General features: G+C 41.2%; 1 protein-coding gene across 3 annotated transcripts in view; it reads left to right on the forward strand.

The window, feature by feature from the left end:
- Positions 1-20,330, forward strand: part of ARFGEF3 (ARFGEF family member 3) — a 99,189-nt gene extending 78,859 nt beyond the window's left edge. For 2 of the 3 annotated variants that reach the window (XM_071433818.1, XM_071433833.1), the window contains 8 exons: positions 362-490; positions 1,021-1,197; positions 1,742-1,856; positions 2,623-2,725; positions 3,270-3,401; positions 5,562-5,692; positions 8,487-9,717; positions 10,409-17,498. In XM_071433818.1, the coding sequence (XP_071289919.1) occupies positions 362-490; positions 1,021-1,197; positions 1,742-1,856; positions 2,623-2,725; positions 3,270-3,401; positions 5,562-5,692; positions 8,487-9,717; positions 10,409-10,600 (2,210 nt within the window). In that variant the 3' untranslated portion in view covers positions 10,601-17,498. Of the gene's footprint in view, positions 1-361; positions 491-1,020; positions 1,198-1,741; positions 1,857-2,622; positions 2,726-3,269; positions 3,402-5,561; positions 5,693-8,486; positions 9,718-10,408; positions 17,499-20,260 lie in introns of those variants that run through there. The other variant, XM_071433826.1, reaches the window with a different exon arrangement.
- Positions 20,331-27,706: the final 7,376 nt, after the last annotated feature.

The raw sequence follows: 27,706 nt of genomic DNA on the forward strand, positions 1-27,706 counted from the left end.
ATTCTGAGCAGCATTTGCAATGGTAATGAGATGAGGTTTTATTTATGTATTTTTTTGGGATGTTTTACACAAGGTTAAAGACACTGAGCTAATAGGAATAGTAAAGTATGACCAGAATAAGGTGTGTATTGATGTGGAAGGATGGGACAAAACACAAACTTGACAAAAAGGGAGGGAAAAGGAAACCATCATTTCAAAAATGGCTATTGACCACAACCATTACCTGGCAACAGTAAACATGCAAGAACCATGATCTTTAAGTTACTTAATTTATTAATTTCCATAATTTCTGAGGGCAAATTTCACCTGTGTCAAGCAGTATCTTATTCATGGTTTTTAATCTTTCTTTCTCTACTTGTAGGCCTTATCAACGTCTGGATTATTCTACTGGAAGAATTAACAACTGCCATATCCAACTGTCCCCGTCAGCACCAGCCTCCTACTTTGGATCTGCTCTTTGAATTGCTAAGGGACGTTGCCAAGACACCTGGTAATGAAAGGGCCTGATAAAATGTGAGCTAGTGGAGTCCTAACCAAACCTTTTAGACTCCTAAGCCATTTCTGTAAAGTATATTATTTGTGTTAAAGCTGCACAGAGACTTTCTCTGCTAGAAAGGGATTTCCTCAGAGCTGATAAGTTGTTCCACTTAGTCCATCATTCTGTTGACAAAAGGCATCTTGTAAGAGTATATTGAACATATGCCTAAATTCATTGCACAATAAAGAGGTGTGGTACTCTATCAATGTGCTAGCCACAGAAAATGTTTGCTTCGTGTCTAGCAAATGGAAGACAAAATTACATAATCCTGCACATCTGCTGGGAAAGACTGCAGGTGAACAGTTGGCTAAATGTACCTCATAACTACATCCAAATTTTGCCACTCTCACCCCACAAAAAAGTTTCAGAACCTCTTTCCTTCAGCATTGCCTCAGGCTTCAGCTTGGAAGAAGTTAGCAAATTTACTGAGTATGTAGGCTTTGTAAGCAAGTACATACAACCATTATTGTGTTTATTTTAAGGACCAGGATTTGGCATTTATGCAGTTGTACATCTTCTTCTTCCCACGATGTCTCTTTGGCTCCATCGCAGCCATGGTGACCACTCTTACTGGGATGTGGCATCTTCTAATTTCAAGCATGCCATTGGCCTTTCCAGTGAACTTGTAGTGGAGCACATTCAGAATTTCATACACTCAGGTATGTCATTGTAGTATTATTTTTACTGTCATCAGTGACATGTTGCTGAATAGCTACTTGAGGAGGTGGTTTCATTGCTTTTTTGGTTGCTCAGGCATAGAATAGGAGGAGAGTTAAAAATTTCTGACTGGGATTTTTTTTTCTTTAGGGTTTAGAATTTTGAGGAAAAAATTGTAAGATACTTATGGAAGTTATTTAGACCAGGCTCCTTCTCAGAGCAGGGCTATCTTCAAAATTAAAAGATCATAATCTTTAGTATATTTCCAAAAGAAGATACAAAGACTTTGATCATAAGGAACTAGAATATCAGAAACAGGATCTAAGATAATTTCTCCTGTACCACTTCAGTCCAGTCATTTTGTATTGTTAACCTAAAAAGGATGTTCTTCTTTCAGCTTGATGCAATGCATTTTTCAATAGCTGCATAAAAAGCATTTGGTTTTGCAAATTCTCTGAATAGCAGTAAGTGTAGCAAGACTGTTTATCTCTAATTATAATGAAAAGGCAATGATGTTAAAACCAGTCTGTGTTTTTTTCCTTATAGATATTGGTTATGAAAATATGATCAATACTATGTTGAAAGATGTTTTCAAGTTACTGGTAGCCTGTGTAGCAGAACCAACAGAAATTATTTCCAGAGTTGGCTGCTCCTGTATCAGGTAACCCAACCTGTTCACTCTTAGCACATTCAAAAAAGATGTCTATGTCTTTGAAGAACTTGTGGGCTGATAAGTCGGTTAACATCTCAAAAGAAGTCTACAATACCTCTTAAGTCTTTTTAGGGGAATAAAAGATTTTACAGTCATTAACCTTTTCTGGCTGTTTTCAGCGTGCTTCAGAACCTGTGATTTTAGGCAATACTACATGCATGATTCTCAAAAAAAGCATTTGCATATTACTTATATATAGTTAGTCAATAATTGATCCTTAAGAAAAAGGGTCTGCTCCTGGCATTCACAGGTCTTTAGACGCAATTAGCACCTTTATCAGTCTTCAAGTTATTACAGTCATAATCAAAATAAGCCGTGCATTTATACAGTTACATAGTATGTGGTTCTTGTGGCAAGATGTCTACTTAAAGAGGAAAAACAAAGGAGGAAAAAAAGTCAAAACTATAGTGTAATTACAAAAATAGGTCAGGATAACAACTGAGGAGATTGGATAACATTAGCTAGCTACTGAGTAAGCCTTTTGTTCTGTTTTCATAGATTCATAGAATGGTTTGGGTTGGAAGGGACCTTAAAGATCACTTAGTTTCAACTCTCCTGCCATGGGCAGAGAACTTTCCACTAGACCAAGTTGCTCAAAGCCCCATCCAGCTTAGTTTTGGACACTTCCAAAGGGGATTTTCAACCTTCTCCTTTTAGGAGTAAGAATTGTCTAGTTCCTTCTTGAACGTGGTAGCATTTTCCTGTGTCCTTGCAGGTATGTGTTGGTGACAGCAGGGCCTGTTTTTACTGAAGAGATGTGGAGGCTTGCATGTTGTGCCTTGCAGGATGCATTCTCTGCCACTCTGGAGCCAGTAAAGGTAAAACTGCCATTTTGCTGTCAGTCAAAATGTAATCATACAGTGGATGCACTAACTTTTGACAAGTTGATAATTTGTCAACTCCCAATTAAACATGTTGGATCAATAGTGGAGGTTGAAATCAGTTTTTCTAAATGCATACAGACCACACTAGTAGCTTTCAGTTCAGACTTATTTTAAATTGCCTTGCCAGTATGAAATCAGAAGAGTTTAATAGGTGAAAATTTCCCTTTTGATCAATTTCTTCCTCTGGATTTACAAAACTAGGTAGAAGACAATGTTGCTTTGCTGTAGCTGCATGCTCCATATAGACTAATTTTCAATTCACTGTCTGTTTTGTAAACAAAAAATCCTGTGAAGTCTTTGCAGACCAGCATCCATAAAAAGCTGCCTTTACATTGGATCTATTAATTCTAGATGGCAGGTGACCAGCTGGTGGGATGGCAAAGGTCACTGAATCTTGTATTTCACACAAACAGGCTGGAAATGGCTACAGTCATTTGTTTACTGCACAGTGAAATTCTGATGTTGTGTCTCCCTGTAGAACCTGTTGGGCTATTTCCACAGTGGTACTGAAAGCTTCAGTGGAGATGCCTGTGAAGTGAAGGTGGCAGCCCCCTCCCTCTCACCAAGTGCCGAGGCTGAGTACTGGAGGATCAGAGCCATGGCACAGCAGGTACTGACAGATGTTTCAGGGGAAGACAGAAAACCTTTTAAACTTGGAATTTTCTTTATGAAGGTGTGTTTTTTACACCATCTTCCTCACCAACCGTACAGGCAAAGACTTTCTCATCACCAGGCTAACATCAATTGTCTAATAGTAGGATTCAGAAAAATTAACAAAAACTAGGGAAAAAAAACACAGAAAACATCAGAACTGTCACCCTGTAGACAGGAATTTGAAATGCCTAGGATGGGGAAAAAAATGCATGGGTATCTAGAGAAGACTGACAATGATCCTACTGTGTAATGTAATTATAAAAATTGCCAGGATACATTAGTGGAGGTGTTTTTGATAGAGAAAGGGAAATAGTAGTGTCACTGTGAATCCTCATCAAGAATGTCACATAGATTTATGAATACTCTGTTAAGGAATGATAAATTCAAAGGACAAAAATTGCACTAGAACAGAGATGGTGATATGAAAATAGGAAAACAAGATTTGATTAACTTATCCAAGAATTTTTCTCTATAAATACCTAGGTATTTATAGGCAAAGAAGAAAAAGGGTTACTGAGAACTAGAGGATAATGCTGACATTTAACAAATTATTCACTAACGCCTAATCAGAATCAGCAGAGCAAACTTGGAACCTTCTTAGGGTTCTTTTGACTACAATGAAGGTTATTCATTCTGTGAAAGTGGTTATATGAAACAAGTTCTTTGAAATACAGCAGACTGAACCTAATAACCTGCAGGGTACCATAAAACTGTAAATACCATATGACAGTTTCAGCCTGGGAAAGCAGATAGATTAAAACAGCCAGCAGATGTTGGTGTCAATTTCTGACTTGATAAATCATACTCTGATGCTGCTTGAGAATCTGAGACACACAGACCAGGACTGGTGATCACAAATAATGTGGTAGTGGCAGACATTGTTTGAATAGAAAATGTGTTTTAAATTAAGTTTTAAAGATGCAGAACTCAAGAAAGCAGGCAATGTAACATTAATACTTTTCTTGTAGACACTATCAGTGGCACTCCCTGAGTCCTCTGCAGTGAGGATTTGCTACAACTATGAAGCTACAAAACAAAGCCACAGCAATTGAGAGTTGTTGCCCTGTTTCCCACTGAACTGAGTTTGGTTGGGATGGAGTTAATATTCTTCCTAGTAGTTGGTACAGTGCTGTGGTTTGAATTTAGTATGAGAATAATGTTGATAACACACTGGTGTTCTAGTTGTTGCTGAATAGTGCTTGCACTAGGTCAAGGACCATTCAGTTTTCCATCCTCTGCCAGGAAGGAGGGACATGAGAAGCCTGAGGGGGAGCATGGCCAGGACAGCTGTGGAGACTGGAGACTGGCCAGAGGGATATCCCATACCAAAGAGTGTCATGCTCAGTATGTAAATGAGGAGAGTTGTCTGGCAGGGGCTGCTCAGACACAGGCTGGGCATCAGTCATTGGGTGATGAGCAACTGTACTGTACTGTACAAGTTTTATTTCCCTCTTTTTTTTTTTTTCGTTGCTCTTTTTGTAGTGGTGGTGGTTGATTCTACTGTATTTTATTTAAATTGTTAAACCACTCTTATATCAACCCATGGGGTTTATCTTTTTTTTCCCTGATTCCCCTCCCCATCCTTGAGAGAGATGGGGTGTGGGGTGTGGTAAGTTCATGGCTGCTTGGCATTTAGTTGCTGTCTGTGGTTAAATCACAGCACACCCCCAAAGGATTGCATATTAGGTGTCTGTTGTATCTTCATGGCTGAAAAAAATCCTTCCAACAAGCAACCTTTCTAGGTGCAGAAGGCTAACTGTGCAAACAGATCCTTCTCTCCACTGTACGTGGTGCTTTCAGATAGAAGCATACAGACAGCAGAAAGCTTGGTTTGGCATTTGGTGTTGTGCCTTAAACAAATTCAAAGAAAAATATGTCTGTCCTTTGCCCTGCACCCCGCTAGACGTCTGGAGGCAGCCCAGTGCTGTTTTACCAAAGTAGCATACTCCAGGAAAGGTCTGCCTGGGGGGATACCTTGCATTCTCTTTATCAGGGTAAAATAATTCAGAATGACAGATATTTCACACTGCAGGAAATCCTATTCCCAGCCCCTCCCCCACCCCAGACCCACTGCAAGTGCTAAACTGATTGTTTTATGTAACTTGTTGCTTTCTAGGTCTTTATGCTGGAGACTCAGTGCTCCCCAAAAACCCCGAGCAACAAGGAAGGGTTTGAACATGCCCAGTCATGTGTGCTCATCATTGACCTGCCACCAGATAAGAAACCAAATGGGCATAACCAGAGAAGGTAAAATATCTTCCAAGGAAGACACTGTGTCACTTAAAGCAAGATAAAAGTATTGCTGAACAGGAAGAGATGTGAACTGAGCCTGGTAAATCATACCTCCCCATGGGGCTCATCAACAAAAACGAATACACTGATCAAATTAGGTTTTGTGACACTGTTGTGGTTTTAGTGACAGCTAGCAAATGCAATGTGTGCTTCACTAAGGGTCTTTTAAATTCAGTATTACTTGGTTAAGAAGGTAGAAAAAGGTAATGGATGAACTGGGGCATTATAAACTGAAGAGACCATATCCAAAACTGCAAGGCTGTCAACACTGAGCTAGGGAGTGTTGTTTTTGCTTGACACATTATTTTTGTGGAAGTCTTTCTGTTGTGTTACCACCTGAAAAATTCCTCTGTTTGCACTACAGTCTGATCCTGTAAAAGAATATTTCCTTTTGCTTGCACGTGGTTGTTTAAACAACTGCTGTACCATCATTTGGGCCAAGAATCAGAATTCTGCATTCAGGGTTTGTGTTTGTATTGCAAGGCATATAATGGCATGGCATTGTCTTTTACAAGATACCAAACATGGTTTTATACCATTCAAATCTAAACTACTGCTTGCAACAAGGAGCCAGAATGTCATGGTCCTTCTTTGGAGGGACAGGAAGAAAGACCACGCAAGATGTCTCTTACACTGCTGTACAGAAGTTTTCCCCTGAGAGCAGGTGCTCTGTTGCCTCACCATCAGAGAACAGGCCCCTGCACAGAGACAAAGAAAGCTTAAAGGTCACAGGTTAAACCATTCCTTTTTAGGGGGAAATATCTACTTTATCCAAAGGCTAGCAGGTCATTCTTCTTGTTACCATGAATGCAAAGCAAGATTGGAATATTCACCTCTCATAGCACCTAAGGCCATGCAATCTAACAGGCTGTGTTTGTAAGGGCAGCAAGGGTCTTGCTTGTCTTTAAACAAATAAATAAGGCTTGCAATTAATGCAAACTCCGAATGCTCTCACACTGCGCTTTGTCCAGCCAACTGCTAAAGGTGTATATGCCCATAGCCAAGTGTTGTCCCAGCAATGCTCATCACCAAAACACAGCTCACAAGTTGACTGTGCCACTATTTTCATATTATTTGCTACAGCAGTGCAGTAATATGGCAATCATGCATGATAGTAAATGTGGCCTTTCCAAAAGTTTTACTTTAACCTTAGCAGGGTTTCACTTCTCCCTTTTGGTTTTGTTTCCTTAATGCTGCATCGTTTCACAGGAAGCTGGGGTAAGGGAGCTTTTCTTCTTCCTGAAAAATAATAATATATTTCAGTTTGAGACTTTGGACAGAGTAAGAAAATACTATCCTTAACCAGCTTTGCCATTGTGTTTTCACGTGTAGTTCTCTACCAGTTTCTTTTTCTTTTGGGTTTGAGCAGTACTTTATACTGTCCTTGTAAATTGCTTTTTTGGCTATTACAAGGAAAGCAGATCTCCTTCATTCCTGACCCTGCTTTTGGAACAGGATTAGTTGCTTGAAATCACTGCAAGCTCTCATTTAACTTTATACATGCTCTTAAGAGCTTTTTTGAGTCAGAGCCTCTAATGATTTTTACAGCAGAAAACTACTTCCCCATAAAGAGCTCAACTGTATATGCTAATCATTAACATTTTATCACTGACAAATAATAAGACTACTAAATCTTACTGATGTATCAGCTGTGTCATGCTAGGCAAAGTGACACAGGGAATGTAACTGAATAACAGTTTTGCCTGAACTTTTTAAAAAAATGTTGTATTCTGAAAATTGGGTTTTAATAGGATTTCTCAAAAAAAAAAAGGCTTTTTGTCTTGGTGTTCCAAAACACTTTTGAAAGTTGTTTAATGAAAGCAGTATAATTTTTGCAACAAAAAATGTCAAAGGTCTACAACTGAACTTCTCATGTTACATGAAGATTTGCTTTGAATTGACCTAAAACTTCAGTATTGCAAGCAAACTGAAAAATCTCTTCCTTACTTGATAGCTGTGCTAATTAAAACTTGACCCACCACATCAAACCAAGTATTATTATGTGCATCATCTTCATTTAGAACATTGTCCTGTAATCTTACACCTTTTTAAAATACTTTAAGATAGGTTTAATAATAGACCTTAAGATAGGTTTATAATTTGAAATCCATGAGATACCAAACAACAATCCTGTCTTTTTTTCCAAGCCTTGCTTGCCTGTAAGCCTCTCAGTATTATTTACTGGTGAAAGACCTGAAAACTTTGGTCAGAGGCATTTACCATTGTTGTGTCCCCTGTGCAAATCAAACATCAGTGAGGGCTAAAAAAACTCCCAGCATCTTTCTAACAGGAGCACAGCTAAGAATCACCCAATATTGTAAGTGAGGAACAGGGTTAGGGATAGGTATGTCCATGCTAGGTTCTCAGTGTTCAAGTTGAAGTCTTAAGAGCAAGCAGTGAAATGTGCCTTCAGCCAGACTTCAGCTTCTTTGCATGCTGCATTGCACTGCTGATGTTTCTGTACATGTTTCTTTATTGGTTGGATACCTCTTCATGGTTTATTTGTAAGAAGTACTCCTGGGCATTAGTGGAAATGGAAACTGAGTAGTAATCTAGTTTTGGCCCCAATTTTTCATGGCAAAATAAAGATTATCTGACATGTTGGTAGAAGAATAATTTGTGTGTTAATTAATTCCTCAGATATAGCTGGCCAAAATATCTTAGTGTGCTTTTATTCTTAGTACAAGCACAATGCACCATTTTAATATTCTGTGATTTTTTTTTTTCCTTCCATGCTTGGTTTACCAAGTATTCCTTTCAGGACAATAGTAGTGAGCTTGCTGTCCCACCAAGTACTGCTCCAGAATTTATATGACATCTTACTGGAAGAATTTGTGAAAGGCCCTTCTAACTTGGAGGAGAAAATGGCAATACAAGTACCAGAAAACAAGTTGGCTGGTTTTCTCAGGTACATCTCCATGCAAAACCTGGCTGTCATCTTTGACTTACTCCTGGACTCCTACAGAACAGCCAGAGAGTTTGACACCAGACCTGGGCTGAAGTGTTTGTTGAAAAAAGTGTCTGGCATTGGTGGAGCTGCCAACTTGTATCGCCAGTCAGCAATGAGCTTCAACATCTACTTCCATGCCTTGGTTTGTGCAATCCTGACAAACCAGGAGAACATCACTGCAGAGCAAGTGAAAAAGATCCTCTTTGAAGATGATGAGAGAAGCACAGACTCCTCACAGCAGTGTTCTTCAGAAGATGAAGACATTTTTGAAGAAACTGCCCAGGTCAGTCCCCCACGAGGGAAGGAGAAGAGGCAGTGGAGGGCTCGAATCCCATCTCTGAGCGTCCAGCCGGTCAGCAATGCAGACTGGGGCTGGCTGATCAAGAGGCTTCACAAGCTCTGCATGGAACTGTGCAACAACTACATCCAAATGCATCTGGACCTGGAGAACAATGTAGAGGAGCCTCCAGTGTTCAAAGGTGACTCTTTCTTCATTTTACCATCTTTTCACTCAGAAACCTCCACCCCATCAACTGGAGGGCTGTCTGGAAAGGACACACCATCAGAAGATGACCGAAGTCAAATCAGGGACCAGCTGGGAGACAGCTTGACGCCTCGAGGAGGGAGTGGAGAAATATTGCTGCTACCCCCACCCCTGAGTCCTAAACCAGAAAAAAAAGAGCAAATCAAGAAAAAAGAATGGTGGGAGAGTGCTGGTAACAAGATCTACACCATAGCCACTGACAAAACCATCTCCAAGTTTATGACAGAATACAAGAAGAGAAAGCAGCAACAGGCCATGACATCCTTCACCAAAGAGGTCAAAGTGGAAAAGAAAGGGGAACTCCTGGGTTCAAGAGGGCCAGACTCACCTGTACTCCAGCGGCCTCAACATCTTCTAGATCAAGGTCAAATGAGGCATTCATTCAGTGCTGGTCCAGAGATCCTGAGACAAGAGAAGAGACCCCGTTCAGGGTCCACAGTCAGCTCCCTGAATATATCTATTAGGGATGCAGAGGCCCAGATACAGGTAGGACATTCTTGTAGAAGGCTAATAATAATAGCAATATATAAAAACATTTACATTATTATAATATTTTTGTTCAATATTGTATTATATAATGAAGTCCTTATGATGAGGACTGAATCTTTAGGAGCTGGAATTAATAAAAACCTGATTCTGCCCTATTAAAAGAAAGTCAGTTTTCAGGGAAGTGTCATCAGGCATATATACTAACTCAGCTGTCAAGAGTGCTTCTGTGGCTGGGGCCAAAGTTGCCCTTAATCCTGAGAACTCACAACCTACAGCAAACTCATTGCTTACTGCTATGGTCTGTAGCCCTCTGAAGGCTTTTGAAAATGCTATGCTGCTTGACACATTGCTTTTGTACTTAAGAATGGGATTTTTTGTTAATTCCAGAGAAAAATAATGGGTTCTTTTGCTAAAAGCTTGTTTTTTGCATGTCCAAGTGAACAAATCAGTTAAAGCATCAAACTTGACAGGTTTTGTTCACTGTGGGACAAAAAAAAGGAAAGGGTGAGCATGATACCTGCAATACAAAGTCAAGTGATTTTGGAACATTAAATGAATATGCTGGCCTTACTCAGTCTGCTCCATGAGGCTGCAGCCACCAGATACCTTATTTTCTGCCTCAACCACTGGGCTCACCTATTTAGAAAGGTCTTCTAAAGAGGTTTTTTTAAATCAAATTTCTTCGTAGGCATGGACCAACATGGTGCTGACAGTTCTCAACCAGATTCAGGCTCTGCCAGACCAAACTTTCACAGCCCTGCAGCCAGCAGTGTTTCCCTGTATCAGCCAGCTGACTTGCCACGTGACAGACATCCGTGTCCGCCAGGCAGTACGGGAATGGCTGGGAAGAGTGGGCCGAGTTTACGATATCATCATTTAAACCAAGCTGTGCTCATTGCAAAGGGCAGAAGACATGCAAGGTATACAGCAAAGAAGTACTTGGGGTTCATTAATTGCCTATTTGTTGGTGAGAAATTAAGAAACAACGAGCTTGTCAATTTATATTGTCTGTCCACCTGAGATTGTGTGTCCCTCACTCACACTAGCAAAGGAAGCAAAGCATGAGTCTGTTTAGAGGATCTGGCATGGCCCCAGAACCCAGAACCTGTCTGTAAATCAGGCTCCTACCAGAAGAGGTGCATTTCATTGCCTTCATTTTAATTCAAATTTGCAGCAGTGGGAGCCACCAGAAACTGCAGCAGAACTTCCTCACTTGAAGTCAGCTGTGAGTGCAACTGTCATGGGGGTGTCAAACCAGGTCAGTAGAGCTATTTAACTTAGAAAATAAATAAACAAATCCAAGTCAGTGAAAAGGTGAGGGCTATAGGACAAGTAAGAAGGTGACATTTTTTAGGGTAACATCTTCCCTTCAAAAATTGGCATGAGAAAGGATAAAGATTATTGAAGTAACTAAATGTGTTGCTCACTAGAGAAAGTGGAAATTTATTTTGCTCCAAGAGGAGCCTTTGTAGTCACATTTGGAGTAGCTAAAGAATCCCAGGTCTAAAATGGGTGAACCAAGCACAGACTATTGATCCTTTCATTGCTCTTATGGAGTATTGCTCAAAGAGAAATGGCACTGTCAAACTGCCCTCTTTGCAGCACCACACTGGCTGCCTCTTCACCTATGCCTACAGCTGAGCATTTTGCCACATGTCTAATTCCCTCTAAGGGCAAAAGGAAAGTTTGTTTTGCTCTTTCCTGTGAAGCTGTGGGGAAGACACACCACAGCAAATACCAGCATGTGCCAGTATCCAGCATTCAGCTAAGCAGAGTAAAGTGCTCCAGTTTAAACACCACTGCAGCTGTTATTCTGCTGGAAATTTATGTTTGCTTATGTCGAGCTGCTGTAGCCAGGAACACCCTTATCACCTTGGTTAAAGGTCATTCTACTTGGAGCTGAAGTAAGATGGAAAATGGTATGAAAGGGAGGTATATTTCCTGTTTTTCTCTCATTTCTTGTCTGCTGCTGTAAATAGAAAAGGACATATCCTCATGGAGGTACATCCCCCCTCCATGCAGCACTCCTATTGGGACTATTACAATTTGCTGTTATTAGTAAGAGGGAGGAGAAGGGGGAGGATTGACTATTGTGTTGTCAAATGCATATGTGATGCTTTTCACACTATACAGAGCAAGGGTTACCTTGCTGCACAAGTTATGTCACAGCCCTTGGGACATTTCATCTCATACTCCTATGCTGTATCATTTGTTGATAACTTGTTGAAAATGAGTTAATTTTAATTTTGGGTAACCCCTTAATGCTGTTCTCCCAAGGCTTTTAAAATGTGCATGCCAACTAAATATACAGCTTCAGTCCCTGCTCCAACGCATCCTTACAATGTCATCTCTTTGTGTAAGGCCTGGATTTTGCAAAACGAACTGCTTTTAGCATCTTAAACCTGGAAAAAAAGAGGGAGCCAAGAAGCTCCACTGAACAGCCATCTCCCAAGCTGCTTTGTTTACAAAGAGTCTGACACTATCCTCCTGCCTTTCCCTCCGCTGCCTTCTTCCCATTTGTCACCTGCTAGTCTTGTGCAGGGAGTATTTGTCCCATTACTTTCTGTAGTGCCAGCCATGCTGTTTCTCTTGCTTTAAAAAGTTCCTTTTGCTAAATTGTTTAAAAGACATTAAAATTCTGTAAAAACACCTCTTTTCTACCACCTAAACTGACTTTATTAATTACTAATTTAACAACATTTTCAATTGTCAATTTTCCCCCACAGTTTTAATACTTCCTCAGGGACAGGTTAGATTATGCTTTGGTATCTGGGAGAGCATTAGCACAGTTTGATTTCTGTTGCCATGTCTTTCTTATGCATCTTTAGGTAGAGTGAAAGTTGGTTACATTCTTTGTTAAAGTTTTTATTTGGCATCTATACAGAGCTGCTTTTAAAGCAGTACATTAATTAGGCAACAACAGAAATCAGAATAATAAACCATATTCAAAGCAGCCAACTCTGATGGTTTTAATTAAAAATGCATTGAATGGATGCAGGTCCTTGCTGTACTGATCTAAAACTAAAGCAAATTCCTAAATTATGTAGGGGAAACAAAATTGATAGCAGTACCAGTGAAATTATTCAGGACTACAGAAGAGGTCCCAGAATCTAGGAAACACCATGGTTGCATTGTGGTTGCAATACAAAATCCTTCTGTAAATCAGTAAAAAAAACTTTAGGGGTGCCAGTACCATTACCACCACTTCCCTCAAGCTCATGAACACAGTATAACCTAGTGTTACCTGATTAGCCACCATCTTGGCCTAAAATGTAATTTCCTTTTAACTATTTACATTACAAATACCACATTGGAAAATGAGGACAAGTAAATTTGCTGTGTTGCTGTTGGCCTGTTTCGAGCTTTGTCCTTCAAATTATGCACTAAGTGCCCATTGTCACCCTCAGTGCCTCTGCTCATTAAGACTCCTCTCTAAAAGGTCATAAGTAACTTTGAATAATTCCAGAAGTGTAATTTAGAAGGAGGGGAGAAGGAATATTTGATGCAGCAATTATTTACAGAGCAATTTAGAGAGCAAGGTTCAGCATGTGCTGCTCTTCCTTTTCCTTGTGTGTATAAAATGCTAGCTCCAGGTGAGGGGAGCAGCCCATGGCCACTTCAGTAACCACAACCATGAGATGTAGAAGTTAAAGCTTTCTGATGCACCTTCAAGACATAAACAAATAAAAAATATTAGTTGGTTCATCAGATTCTCAGCAATTTTTCTGCTAGTTTAGCTGTAGACATCAGTAATCCCCAAAGAAGTAGAATAATAAATGTGATGTCACCATTTCATAGGTCCCTTGTGGCCTGTTTCATGGCTCATGACTGCCAGCATGATGCCTTCAGACCTCATAAAGCAAGCTTTTAGCCCAAAGGAGAAGTCTGCCAGAACAGTCCCAGGAAAGGGGGGCTTGCATCAGCCTGTCCTAAGCTTCAGAAGGGGAATTCCCTACACTGCACACCCCAATCATGTCCATGCTACAGTGGCTTTTCTGCTTTCTGCTTGTGAGTGGGGAAGCCACTCAGTCAGTAGCAGTAATAGTCCTGGTATCCATGTGTGTATCCCATTCAAATCCTTACTGTTAGCTCTATAACCTCATGCATGGCAGAGTATTGGCAGCTTTACTGTTGAACCAAACACTTGAACATTGAGCAAACCACTCTCTCTGCACTACAGCCTGAGCTTGCTCTTTCTCTTTGCCTTGGTTAATGACCACATTCTTCTCTTTTCTTGCCCTTACTTTTTTTGGTCACATAAATTTCTATAGGAGTTGAGTTTGGGTTGTTTTGTTTTTTTTTTTTTTTTAACTGGCCAGTTGTTTTTAAAAATGATTACCCAGTAAATTTTGCTCAACTGAAATGCTTTAAAAAAGAAGATGTATCCTTCTCAGGTACCAGAGCTGCACCTTTGCTGCCTTTGCCTAATTCACATTGCCCTCCTCAGGGCCACTGCAGCCAGCAGAGGCAAGGACATCTCATTTTAAAATCTCGTAGGCAATTGCTAACAAAGAAAGTTGCTGCTGCCCAGCATCAACTACCTTTAAGCACATGAAATAGCTCATCACTGTGCAAATATTTAAAGCTGAGAAAAGCAGAGCACTCATCAGGAGAGCAATCCTTTTCCTACAGAACAGGGGCAGGGTTTGACCCCAACTTACACGGTCTCAGGTCATTGCATATGTTTGCACTTCATTCTGCACTGTGAACATATGCAGTCATATGAGATGATTGACATGTATATGTACAGATACCTGTGGCTCCAATCACTGCCATATTCTGGGTATCCAGCATATTTTCAGAGAGCTATCCACATTAGTAACATGCTTATCTGCTGTGTTATGTATTTGTGTCACACCAGCAATGGTTAACATGGTTATTCTGGTACCTTTCCTGAGCATTCAGCAGCCATTGAATTACCACCACTATGTTAAAATAGAGTTGTAATACTTTCCTAGGGATAAACACTCATTTGAGAACAACTGACTTAATTTACTATATAGAAATAATTATTAGAAAAAGATTTAGACAGACCTGGGCAATACTTTCCTTGTACAACTCCCAGCACAGGCAACACAGCTTTTGCCTCATCACAGATGAAAAATTTATGTCATCTGCACTGTGGCTTGCTCATGTCAAAGCCAAGCACAGTTTACACCTGTGACTTGTAAGGTGCTTTCCCTTTCAGTTTGAGCTTCAAGTTTTGTTTAAAATTTAAACCTTTATGTAAAATTCACTGACAAATCCTCACTCACCAAAGATAAAACCCCCACCTCTAAGTACCATGTGCAGTCTTCACCTGTACTTTATATAGCAGCATCTCAGTGTTGGTATCAACACTGCAGAGCCCAGCACAGCACTGGCATGAAACCCAGTGGCAAACAAGTTAGAAAGTAGAGTCCAGCTCCATGTTCTGCCTCCACTTTGTACCTTTCTTCACGGTTTGGGCCCACACTCAAAGTGCCAAAGCTGTCAAAATCTATGGAGGTTAAGTAGCTAGGGATCTTAAATACTTAGGACTCAGTCCTTGAATTCTTCAGTCCCTACATACATTCACAAGTTCTCAGGAAAGGGGAAGTCCTGTAAAGTTTTTTGTGTCACCCTCTCTGCTGCTGTCCTCCATACACCTCCTGCTTGAAAAATCTACAGGAACCAGCACACAGTCCTACACAACCCCGTACTGCAAAACTAGAACCCTCACTTTTGCACAGATCCAGCAAGCCAAAGTGATTTATTTTTCACCTAGCTCATCTGTATAGAAGCCTGTTGAGAAATTGTGCATGTGGTTTGGCTATTGTCACCTTCAGCAATCCATTCTAGAAATAAATGCCATTTCTCAGTGCTAAATTGTTTTTAATTTACAAAAGAAGTGAAGTGCTTCCTTCTCCCCCACCCCCCCCACCTTTATACTAAGTTATGTCTAAGGTGTCTAAGCAGGCTATTTATTCATTACTCCAGTCACAGTAATTTATGGGAAGACCTTTGTGCAGGTATATGACATTAAACAGGTTTGTTTCAGTTGCTGATCAGTCCACAGTTGTTAAAGAAGTAAGATGATACCATCAATTTACCAAAAGAAGTTTCTCTTCTTTTAGTGTAAAGGACCAATTTACCATGCACAGAAGCACAAATGTTGGATTTTATGCAATGTAGATAAAAGCATGTGGCAGCTAGTGATCCCTCTTCACTGAGCCTCCCTAATTTGAGCGGAGCTTCTTTGGGATATCAGCAAAGGGTCTCAGCAGCCCTCACCAGCAACATGCCTGGGACTCCAGAAGTTGTACAACTGCAAGGAAGAAGTCATTTCCACTAATTCCCCTCAGAACACATACTTTAATGTGACACTAATATGATACTAAACAAACAGTTTTGGCCAAACATTTTAAAAGCCAGCAGTGCTGCCTTTTTAAAAAGAAAAAATGAAAACACACATGGCCTAAGTGTGCATCAGTCTTTTCACTTAGTGCTCAGAGGTCTCCAAGCTGAAAACTAAAAGCAGAGGGAAGAAGAAATGCCCTAATTCTGTGGATATTAGTGGAGCTATTCTGTATGATCCTGGATTAATGCAATAATGAGCTTGCCTGTGGAACCAGATCCCTCAAATTCCAATTTTTGGCAAAATCACAAGTTGAGGTTTGCATAGTCTACACTGCCACATTGAATAAGGGAGCTGAGTTTATGGAAAGCATTTTTGGTTAAGAAACATGGCAACAGGATCTATTCAATCCTTTTACCCCAACATCCCACTTTTCAAAAGGTAGTTTATGTACTTTGATAAATTTTGTCTGACTCCCATGGAGATCAGGGCCCTGTTTCCTGTCCATGCATTTGGTCCATCTGGGCTGTGGTGAAGCGCCACAGTTCCACAAGCAGCACGCTGCAGTGAGAGAGCTGAGCTGGCAGACAGGCACAGGTACACAGGTTCAAGCAAGGGACAAATATCTCCTCCACAATCAGGATGTGACCCCTGCGCCCCCCACTCTGCAGAGGAAGACAGGACTTGATACCAAAGGGAGAACAGCAGGAAGGGCAGAACACGGTGGTGACAGAGCCCTGTAGCATACGCTGTTTGCTAGAGCAGATGGGAGCAGGGGATTGAAGGTGTGCAATGACAACAGCAAGGACCTTCTTTCAGTTCCCCCCACCTCCTCTTCTCTGCCTCTTTCCCCTCCCCCCACTTTTGTCATTTTTGTGAGACTGCAAACATACTTCTATGGCCCTTCAACCAGAACTGAAAGCAAGCCAAAGGGAGTGGACACTCCGTTTCACCAAAGATCTAAGTATTTTCTGTTTGAAAATTAAAAAAAAAAAAAAAAATCAAATTCTATTTCCATGATGATGGCTGCCAGAGGAAGCATTTTACCACAAAACACGATTCCCAGGACTTAATCTCTCTAGCTGTATATTCAGGAGGAGCCAATAGTACTTCTTTAGAGAGACTATAAATTACCTTGTCAAACAAGTGCTTACATTGGGTTTACCTTCTGCTGAGTTCATACCTATCTGCAATTCTTTGGTCTCATCCATGTTTCCTCCCTCTACCTTTCTGCTCTTCTCAGAAGAACACTTCCCCATGTCCACCGTGTCCTGTTGTGCCGCTAGCTTTGTATGGTCCTTGGGTGTCCAGTGGTTGGGCAGTCACTGTCAGCTGGCTTGCAAATTGTATTTTGTGTATATTTTATTCTGACTGAATTCTGAAATGGAAATATTTTAAAACAAAAAGTATAAACTATTTATGTTGCTTGTGTTGTAGAATAAAGATGCAAATGCAAAATAAATTATGCTTTGGTTTTTTCTAATGGAAGTTATTGTACAATTCCTGATGAAGCAAAGGAACAGAGCAGAGAAAGGACCTGAAATACTTGTTGTGTACTAGCAGGAACTGCAGTTTTCATGGATGACCTTGGGAATTTAGTTACTCTGAACTGCTTTGTGTTTTTGATGGAAACTGAGATCTAAACACTGACAAATGACTCCTACAGCACTTCTAGCAAAAGTCTGAGTTTGTGGGGTGGAGAAGGATAAAGCTACTGAGATAGTTAAAGGTGCAAGTAGATGCTGTGCAGAATTTTGATGCATCTAGGCAGGTGAAACATTTCTCCCTCTTCAGTATTTTCCTCGGTATTCTCTCTTAAATGAGGAGAATACTGTTGGCTCTGATTTCATTAGAGATGGATTGCTCAGAGCTCTCATTCACAGCCAGACTTTTGTTGGGTTTTTAAACTGGGCATTCCCTGACCACAGACAGCTTAGGATGCTGCAATGTTTCATTCTGCTAAAATGAGAGCTCAGCAAGGGTTGTCCCTGTCACCTACATCCCTCTTTTGATTAGTCAAACCAAAGATTGCTCCTGTTGAAGAAAAACCTTTAATTTAATGAAAATAATAAACACCTTCTTTACAGCAGTCACCCCTGCTTCTGTATGCAGCCAAAATTTAGGTACTGAAGGAGAAAGGGTTTGGCAGTGTCCCTTTCAACAGAACTGCCATGGGCTTCCTGAAAGCAGGAGTGTTTCAGTGACAAGACATAGCATCACACAGCAAACCTTAGGATACACCTCTCTGTGGTCAAGGATGCTACCCACAGCCCAAAAGCAAGCTTTCCACATAATCTCAAGAGGGGAAAATGCAGCCAGCTTTCCACCTGGCCCCACAGGGGTCTCTGGCCATGGGCTCCCATACACTGAAGCAACATAAGGTCTGGCCTTCACTGGTTGTTACATAACAGCCTCATCAGCATGAAGGTTAAGAACAGATTACAAAGCAACCAAATGAGGTTGTGATGCTTTAATAATCTTACACACTTCTGGCAAAAGAGAGTGTGTTAAATCCCAGCCGTCAGATCTAATTTCATTCCAGGGAACTACCTTCTGCTGCTCCACGCATCTCATTTTGATCCCATTAGAAAGATTTTCATTTCCTCCTAAAGAGCATTCAGTAATGTGAAACAGCAGCAGAGTAAATACAGAAAGTAATGCTCCACTATTCCTCTCACTCCTTACATGTACAAATTCCCAGTTGCCTTTCCACTTATGCTGGGGTCAGGCTAGAGTGGCTTCTGCTGCCACTAGACTTACCTAGGAGACCCTTGGTCTTGTTCTTCTGTTGAGGAGCAGACTGTTAAGAACACTTGCCAAAAAAAACAGCTGTCAACAAATACTTCAAAAAACAATAAAGAAATTTTAAAAGGAATTAAACAGGCACACCATTGAATCTCAGACATCCTCTTCGCTTTAGTGGATTCACTGAACTCATTCATGTTTTCACAATGTAAGTTTATCACTGGCTACACAGTTAATCTGTGTTAAACTAAATATTAAAAGCTCCCCTGATACCAAGCCAGACTAATTGTTTCTTAATAACTAATTTTTATTTTTTGACAGGGTGCCAAAGGAGTGCCCAGTGTCACTACTACCATTTTACAGGTGGGATGACCAACCAAGCAAGTAAAAAATTTGTCCTTGACCTCAAAATGGTCCAAAGTATCTAAACATATGCTCTGGCCTCTTGCTTATCCCAGAGTAGTAGATCCATGAGATAATCTGGCAAGAGAAGAAAAAAAAACCCCAAAACAGAAAAACAGCAGCAGAGATTGTTTATAGGAGGAATACAGAAGGGCACGCTAGAGGTACCAGCAGGTACTTCAGGTACAAGACAAAAGGGAGACACGCTTTGGATGTAACAGGTGGGGCACAGTAGGGTTGCATAGGAGACCAGTGTCACATCCATACCCCCAAGCACTCAGGTAAAAATGGGACAATATTTTCAGTAAGCCTGCTGGAAGCATGCTATCTCCAGGACAGATACCTCCTGATCACGTTTTCCAGATGAAGAAACCTTTTGGTTCACTGAGTAAACCTATGGCAGAAGTTGAAAAGAAGGAGGCTGGGATTCTGTCCACAGAGCTATGTGAAATGCAGCGTGATCTCTGATTTTGGAGCTTCTGGCAAAGAAGCTAGCATCAGGATAAACCTCTTAACATCTAATATCACTGCAAACAAACACAAATTGAAGTCTTTATCCAAATGCATGACACAGAGTCCTAGAAGAGTGCAGTCAGTATACAGATTTCAAAACTCAACAGAATCCAAAATAAATCAGAACAATTTAGATGTAAGCACAGGTCAGCTAGGTCCTACTCTTATACTGGAAGGAAAAAAAAAAAAACCAACAACAAAACACCAGAACCAAACATACTAGCCAGGCTGCATGTGCAATTTTCTGACTCCTGATAGAAATTCATAGTAATAAATCTGGATGATTTTTTGTTTTAACAACAGATTTGTGCCTTTGTCTACACTATAATTGCTGGGAAGTATGTATCCATAAAGGAGAGCCAATACTTCAGCTTTGCCAGCTCTGAGAAATTATGCCCAACCTGAAATATTTTTCTTCTCTGTGGTTAGTGTGACCACTTCTGATCTCTTATTGTGTTCATTCCCTACCACAGTCAAACAAAATTACTTAAAATAATGTGGAATACTTTTCTGGGTAGCATTTATAAATTATTTACTATGTTTTTTTAATGTTACTCCCAGCAGACCGCTTTGTACTTCAAATCAGGTTCTTTGTTCCAGAGATTACAGAGAGAGGAGGAGATCAAAATAAAACTGGGTAAGATGCTATACTGAAATCTATCCTTATAAGTAATTTTGTCTAGGAGGTCAAAAAAGACAAATCTTCAAGCTTGAGAAACAATAATGTCAAACATAATGAGAAAGTGAAAAATGGTTTTGAAAAGGTATTGCAGTAACTCATGTGAGGAGAGGAAGGTGACAAGGCTCTTGGTTGGTTTGCTTACTTGCAAAAACAATTCATTGTCCCTTGAGAAAACAGAGGAATTGGTTTCTGGGTACAATTGCAATGCTGGCACCACAAGCACAAGGGCCCTGACAAAAATGTTCTTTTAAAATCCCAGCTGCGGGGATGGTCACCAGAGCAGATCTTACATCTCTCTTGTGTGCATTACCTTTTCTTTTAAAAGGACACTAAATAATTGAATATCTCAATGCAGGCTCTTGTGACCAGCCCCAAACCCAAGAGAATAAAGATTATTAGTTGGCAAAGCCGGGCATGAAGGTTAAAAAAAAAGGAAAATATTTTAATGTAGTTTGCTACATGTGTTTTTTTTCTCACATGTTTTCAGTTTTTTAGGTAGAACTGTGCTGAGAGTAGGGCAAGAAGGATGACCACTCTTGAGGGTCTGTTGTAGGGGGTTGTGGGCTATATAGACTATGCTGTGTTGTTCTAGACAACATCACAGATCTGCAGTGACTGCAGAAGAAAAACAGGATGACAAAGAGGAACCCGGGGCAGGGCACAAGTGCCAAACTACACCACTTTGACTGTCTCTTTTAGAGCCTGAGCCATCAAACCAAGCCAGTATGGCTGGATAAGCATCCCTCTCAAGGAGGCTACACCCTGCACATAGCAAAAAGTAATGGTTGGAGTCAAATAAAGTTTAAAAAACGCCCTAAACCCTGAAGAGCGACATCAGAATGTAAATGCCTCTAACCAGTCAGGCCTAGAGCTGCCCCTACAACCTGGGCACATTGTAAATGCTCGCCCCTACAGGCCCCATTGCCCCTCAGCAGCCACCTGGCTCCTCCTGCTGTTAGCACACAACTCACTTGGCACAGAGAGTGAGGAGGATATTCCTGGAAAAGGGGTGAGAGGATCCCCATCTTGTAGCAGAATGAAATAGCTGCCTCAGATGTTCTTTTCACAACTGATTCCCTTTGTCCACCACTGCTCCAAGCAAAATCTACTTTTTCCCCAAAGAGAAAACCCACATTTAATCAGTCTGGCTTTAGGCTTTCCCCTCTGTACAACTCTGGCTGACCCTGAAGATCCACACAGGAGCAACATTTTGCACAGCAGCATCAGTGCAGCCCATGCAGGCTGACCTGGAATGCACCAAGGGACAGACACCCTCTTCCCATTCCCTATCCAGAAGTGGGTCACTCCAGTGGGTATTTTCTCACTACTCTCTCAAATGACAATATAGCCTCCTGAATTAAGGACTGAACATATGAAAGAACTGTTCAGATCGTCCATTCAACCACACCAAGCCCCCAAGCAGAATCCTCTTTACATTTTGCTGCTGTTTTGACCCTTCTCATACAATCCCTCTCACCTTAACATCAGCATGTTATTCTTGGGCTGCAGATTGCATTTCCTAACTGAAAACCCGACCTGTTAGTAAAAAAGCTACCCAAGCTGAGTACTGGTTCTCAGCAGCTCAACTGTCCAGGTATTTCTAATGTGCACTGATATTGCCCATCATTAATAAGGAATCTGTAATGCTTCATTTGCCATTATTAAAATGCTGGAAACTTTTGAAAAATCAGGATACACTTGTTCATGTTGTACTCAGTTGTCAAGGCCTACTACTAACAGCATTTCTAATTCTCCTCTAAACACTCACAAATCCCTCAGACAACATGTTTCTTTCAGGATGGGTTTGCCATGCCACTCCCTGCTGCCAGGCTAAGCCTCTTCTTTTAAGAGGCCACACTTAAAGCCTTTGCCTTTGTATCTGTGGTTTGCTATGGAGGGTATTGCATGGTGCCTTGTCTTTTCTAATACCAAGACCCTTTCATTGCAAATCCCATGGCATACTTTCCACTTGCATCCATGTAAGCTCTAATGTCCCCAGCCTGAGAAAACTGTGGCAGTGCCTTTACTCCACTGTTACAGCTGTTCTTATCCTTATGGCCTTGCACTGGTCAATTCTGAAGTGCTTTTACACTGGAAACATCTGCCTGTTGTATTTAACTCATCCCTTTCCCTCTCTGCCTCCTGACATTTTATTTGCCACTCTATAACTCCATTGAGGGAGCTCTTCAGCCTTTCCCTCACAGTTTTTAGCTGGTAACATCGGCACCTACAAGGGCAATGTGTTTTTGCTTGTCCAGCAGGCATTGCCCCCTAACACACAAGCACAAGGCACAGCAGCCAGCCAGGACAGGCAGCGCACCGAGCGCGGCACAATCGATGCAAACAGCGTCATAAAGCAAACCCAGCCCAGGGGAATTTGAGCAGCTCCCACAGAGTCACAGAGTGACAGTCACAGAGTCACACTCAGCAGTGTCACACAGCACCTGCTGCACCAACAGGACACCCCAAGGGGGAGGGCGCCTGCCTTGGAGCCCCTCACTTCCCCCCTGACTGGTGGGGAGAAGTTTTCCCTTTTCTCTGCCCCTTCAGGTACCACTGCAGTCCATGGGTGCCATCAGCTCTGCTTTATTAGCATCTATTAACATTTATTATACTGCATTTCAGGCTAACTCACCTTAGGCTCTTACCCTAAAACCTAGGTTTGACTGCAACTTTGCTGGCCAGGTGAATCATTAGCAAGTGCACTTGAGAAAATAAAGTTGTTCTCACATCTACAGATTTGGGACCTTTTTTATTTGAAATATTTTCTTAATACATTTCATTTCTATAGCAAACTCTATTCTACAGGTTGCAGAGGCTGTCTCTTCTCCATAAGTTTGAAGTAGAAATCTTTAGATTCAAATCAGTAGATTAAACTTCAGGATGTGAGGTCTGAATTGGAACCGTACACAAAATGTGTTTTATTTCAAGCAAAACAGTACAAAATTACTCAAAGCCTCTCAGTTGATGTTCTGTTAAACAATACAGTTCATATGGATTCAGAAGTCCACAGTTTCCCTCCTGTCCAGAAGGCCAAAGGCCTTGACAACTGAGTACAACATGAACAAGTGTATCCTGATTTTTCAAAAGTTTCCAGCATTTTAATAATGGCAAATGAAGCATTACAGATTCCTTATTAATGATGGGCAATATCAGGGCCTGACTCACCTGGCTTTAAAGGGATGATAGAGGACTTAGAGGTTAATTTGCATTTTTTCCACTCTGATGAAGAACTGAAGCTCTTCTAGAAGCTAGAAGAGCTATTGCTTCTCCAACAGTGCTCTCCTGACACTGGTTCTAAGCAACAATGTCAGAAAGAACAATTCCTTTGGAATCTAGAGATAACAGATTTTTGGCAGCAGATGATACCAACCAAATCAGGCTATATGGAGATATGATCATTCTTTTGTATAAAATCTACTGAGTTAGCAACAAGTAGTGACACAGACTGCTGTACTTGGATACAGTCTCAGGAGTTTTCATTCAGCGATTCACAATATTCTAGCAGAAAATTGCATCAGCTTGAACAAAAAAATTGAACGCAGGACTGCAGATATGTTGAGAGTTCAGTACCTAAGGCCTGCCCAGCACTACACAAGGTCAACCACCAGGGTAAACAACATGAAACACAATGAACAATGAGGTAAATCTTAAAAGTTTACTTTTAAAAGCTCACCTGAAGGTTAACCACACATTCATCTTTCTCCTTAGAAGTTTATTTCCTCATATTGGTGTCATGGTTCAGGGTTGGTACTCCCCAGTTTAGTGTTTCTCACTGAAACTCCAAACTACACACCATTTTCTCACCAGCCCCTTTTCCCCTTCTTCCCTCAGAGGATTTGAGAGGAGAATTGGAGCCAAAAAAGGCAAAGATCATGGGTTGAGGTAAGAAATATTTACTAGAAAAAGCAATGAGATAAGAAAATCAACAATATTAATAATGAAAGTACAAAAGGGAGAGTGTGGAGCTCGACCTGACTGCAGCCACGCCACCCAAAATTGTTTCTTTTTAGAACATCATCCTAATAAAGTAGCAAAATGCTTGTTTTGCTTATGGCAACACTTTTAAAAGCAAATGCAACCAAAAGCATAATGTAGTCAGCTGGCCCTTCAGAAATGCTGAAAGAAGCCCAAATCACCAAAAACCCAACCATAAAACCAACCCCTCCCCCCCTCCTTTCCCACTAAAACAAAGAGCTTCTACATTTTGGCTAAATAAGAATGAAGTGCCACAGTGTGTGCTGGCATATATGCAGTCTTAAATAGAGTGGTAGATTTTTCTCTTAAATAAGAGAAAACAAGAATTCAGGGTAAGGATGACCAGATATAAATGAAGGGGATCAAACCTAGACTGACAGAAATGACAAAAAAGTACCTAATAAAACCCCATAGCTCTAGACAGAGCAATCCATCTCTCCATCAGATGGATACTGCTCAGCCACCAGCACTCTGCCATGACCACAGAGCTTTTCAGGTGTTATCACATTCACAGAAGTAAGTAAAGCTGAAATCTCAATATAAAGAAATTTTATCAAAAAAAGTACAAACCAGAACTGCTTAATTACCCAAGTGAGAAGGGAATGGACAGAAGCCAACACCACTCCCACCTGAAGGACACAGAAGCACCTGCCAGCTGGTCATAGGCTAAAGTAATCCTGTCCCACCATTTCTCCTGGTGAATCTACACCTGCCAGCACAGGACTGCTGACAGTGGAACACCTCACCCACTAAAATTCTAGTTTTTCATTATTCAGATTAAGCCCCATACCATCCCTCACAGCAGCACAATCATTTAATCAGGGAAGTTTCACCAGCGCCTGTGGGCAGCAGTAAAAGAAACTGGGGGAAGAAAGTATCAAGAAACTTGAAAGGTTGTCTAAGGCACTGTGGATATTGTGTTCCCTACCAATACTGGTGGCATTATAGCCTAGAATTACACTGCAAGCCTCCAACATCTCAGCAATCAGGGAGATGAATAATTTATGACAGTTTGAGCTTTGAACTGAGGACAGTGGAGGTGCCTATTTTCTGCAGTGGCTTCCTCAGAAAGTCTCTCCCTGCTTCTCCGCTGTGGCACTGCAAGTGATAATACCAACACTGCCTCAGCTAAAAACATCACCTTGGCACTGTTTCACAAACCTTTGCCAAACTTTAATCAAAGTCAGCGGTGCCATTCCATGTCAGCTATTGTCTCCAGATTGTTTGACCTGGCAGCTTCCAGATCAAACTATTTCAAAGAACAAAGCCAGTGGAGGAGGAGGGTAGGACATTTTGTCCGTGTCAAGATCTGGTGATCTCTGAACCCAACCTACACTTCAAAGTGGTGAGCCTGACATCTGGCCAAGGGCTTGGAATTAAGGATGAGCCTCTTTGCCCCAGCTTTCACACTGCAGCATGCCTCAAGCTACAAGGCTATTTATGAACTCTGTGTGAGAAGGAAAAATAAGTGTCTGTGAGCCCCACAGGGCTGTCAGAAATCTGCAACAGATTTGCCACCACAAACCCAGTCTTGAATGGCTCTGTTTCAGTTCTGCACAGGAGCAGATCTGCTCTACAAAGGCAGTGCAGCAAAAGGACACCTGACCCCTGGCAGCAGAAAGAGAGTATCCCAATCATACTCACTAATCTTGCTGCTGGCTCCACTGATGAGACAAAAAGCCAGAGGGACAATCATTACTTTATATTCTAATTACCTGCCTGACAAAAGGCACTGAATTTCCCCAAATTCCCACTCGGCCTCAGCTCTACAAAGTTAAATCATTCTTACACATTTTCCAGAGGTCAAGTATTCAAAGCAGCACTTGACAAATGGGGTCATAAAAGTACACACCTTATTTTTCTTGGCTAAAATTCATCAACTAGAATCTAAGGATGCCAAACAGGTGTTTATACTGTAAGGGGACATATTTTTTACTTCTCCTCATTATTCATGCACAGTCCCAAGGCAAATTTATAGCAAGCTTTTAAAAATAGCATTAATAATCTTAGGGGCTGCACTAAGACCCTAATTAAGATGGTATATGAATGTTTCCTGCTTGCATGTGAGATTATAGATTTAAGCTACACAGTCTCAAGGCTCCTGAAAGGAATTAATTTTATTAACAGTGGTTTAGGAAAGATGGTTGTTATTCTTGCTTTTCTATAAGGTGTTGAGACATCAAGAGAAATGTTTTACTATTTTGACCTGTGACCTGTTAATCCATGTTTAGGACCTGGCTTCTCAGTGGACATTGCAAGTCACAGTGTAACTGCCCTGGTCCTGGTGGTTGGATACACTCAGCACCTCTGAAAGTGCTTTCCAAGGAGTGAGGCATTGAGGAAAGGAGGAGAAGCATGCAAAGGCTTTGCTGAGGTGAGATTTCTAGCTTCACACAGGAGCACCTCAGCAAAAGCAAGAGTTCAGTTTCCAGCAATGATGTGGCTGCTTCAGCAGCAAGACCAGCCCTTCATGCAATATTATTGTCCCCTGTCTACTGCTCACCTGGCAAATTCAGTGACAAACCGGGATAGATTTATCAAACTACCACACAGCCGTGGTTCACCTGCAGGGTGAATCCTTCCTGCAAGCTGCAGACACAGGGATCACAGCCAGTTTTGGAGCAGGTTCTTGCAGGGTCCTCCTGCTAGAAATGGCAAGTGCTGGCACCACTGGCTGCCACTGCTGGAGCTGGAGGAGTAGAGCCTGGTGCTGCCAACTACACCTGCAGTTTTCTGGGAGCCATGAGCTAAAAGAAAAGTTGATGAAAAAAAGTCCAGGCAAGAAATAAGAGGTTAAGAGTCTAACCCCAAGTTTCTATTATCAGTCCTAAGCACAACTTTTGCTCTGACAGATAAGCCTTGAGAAATCATAAAAAGTGCACCACAGTTGAAAAGTTGCAGAGTTGAAGGAGACATTTAGCAATAGCTTTTCCCTCTGCCCACAGCAAGGCAGCAAAAGGCACCTGCAGCTTTGCAGCACAAGTTGCAGGTTGAATCAAGGTTTAATTCAGGTTAAAGAGTCCTCTCTTCAGAAGTTACCACACATGAGTGAAATAAGTTCATGTTTCTTTTTGTGGATAAACAGTGTCTTCTCACTAGAAACAATTGCCATTTAACAAGTAGCCTAGAAAACTGTTAACCTGATTTAACTGAACTGACAACTCGTTCTTACCAGAAGCAATCATACACTCCCACAGTGACCAAAGCTTTCCTGGCAGAGCTCTCTCTCTGGATTTATCATTAACATCTACATCCTAACACTGTTAAATAATTCAGTACAGCATTTAGCCTCGTGTCCTTGCCTCTCTACTCAGAAAACACTTTTCTTTTCTGTATGTTTCAGCAACAGG

The sequence above is a fragment of the Agelaius tricolor genome, unplaced genomic scaffold (genome assembly GCF_023055355.1).
Source record: "Agelaius tricolor isolate 1412-34295 unplaced genomic scaffold, bAgeTri1.0.p SCAF_1, whole genome shotgun sequence".
In the NCBI taxonomy this organism is placed as follows: Eukaryota; Metazoa; Chordata; class Aves; order Passeriformes; family Icteridae; genus Agelaius; species Agelaius tricolor.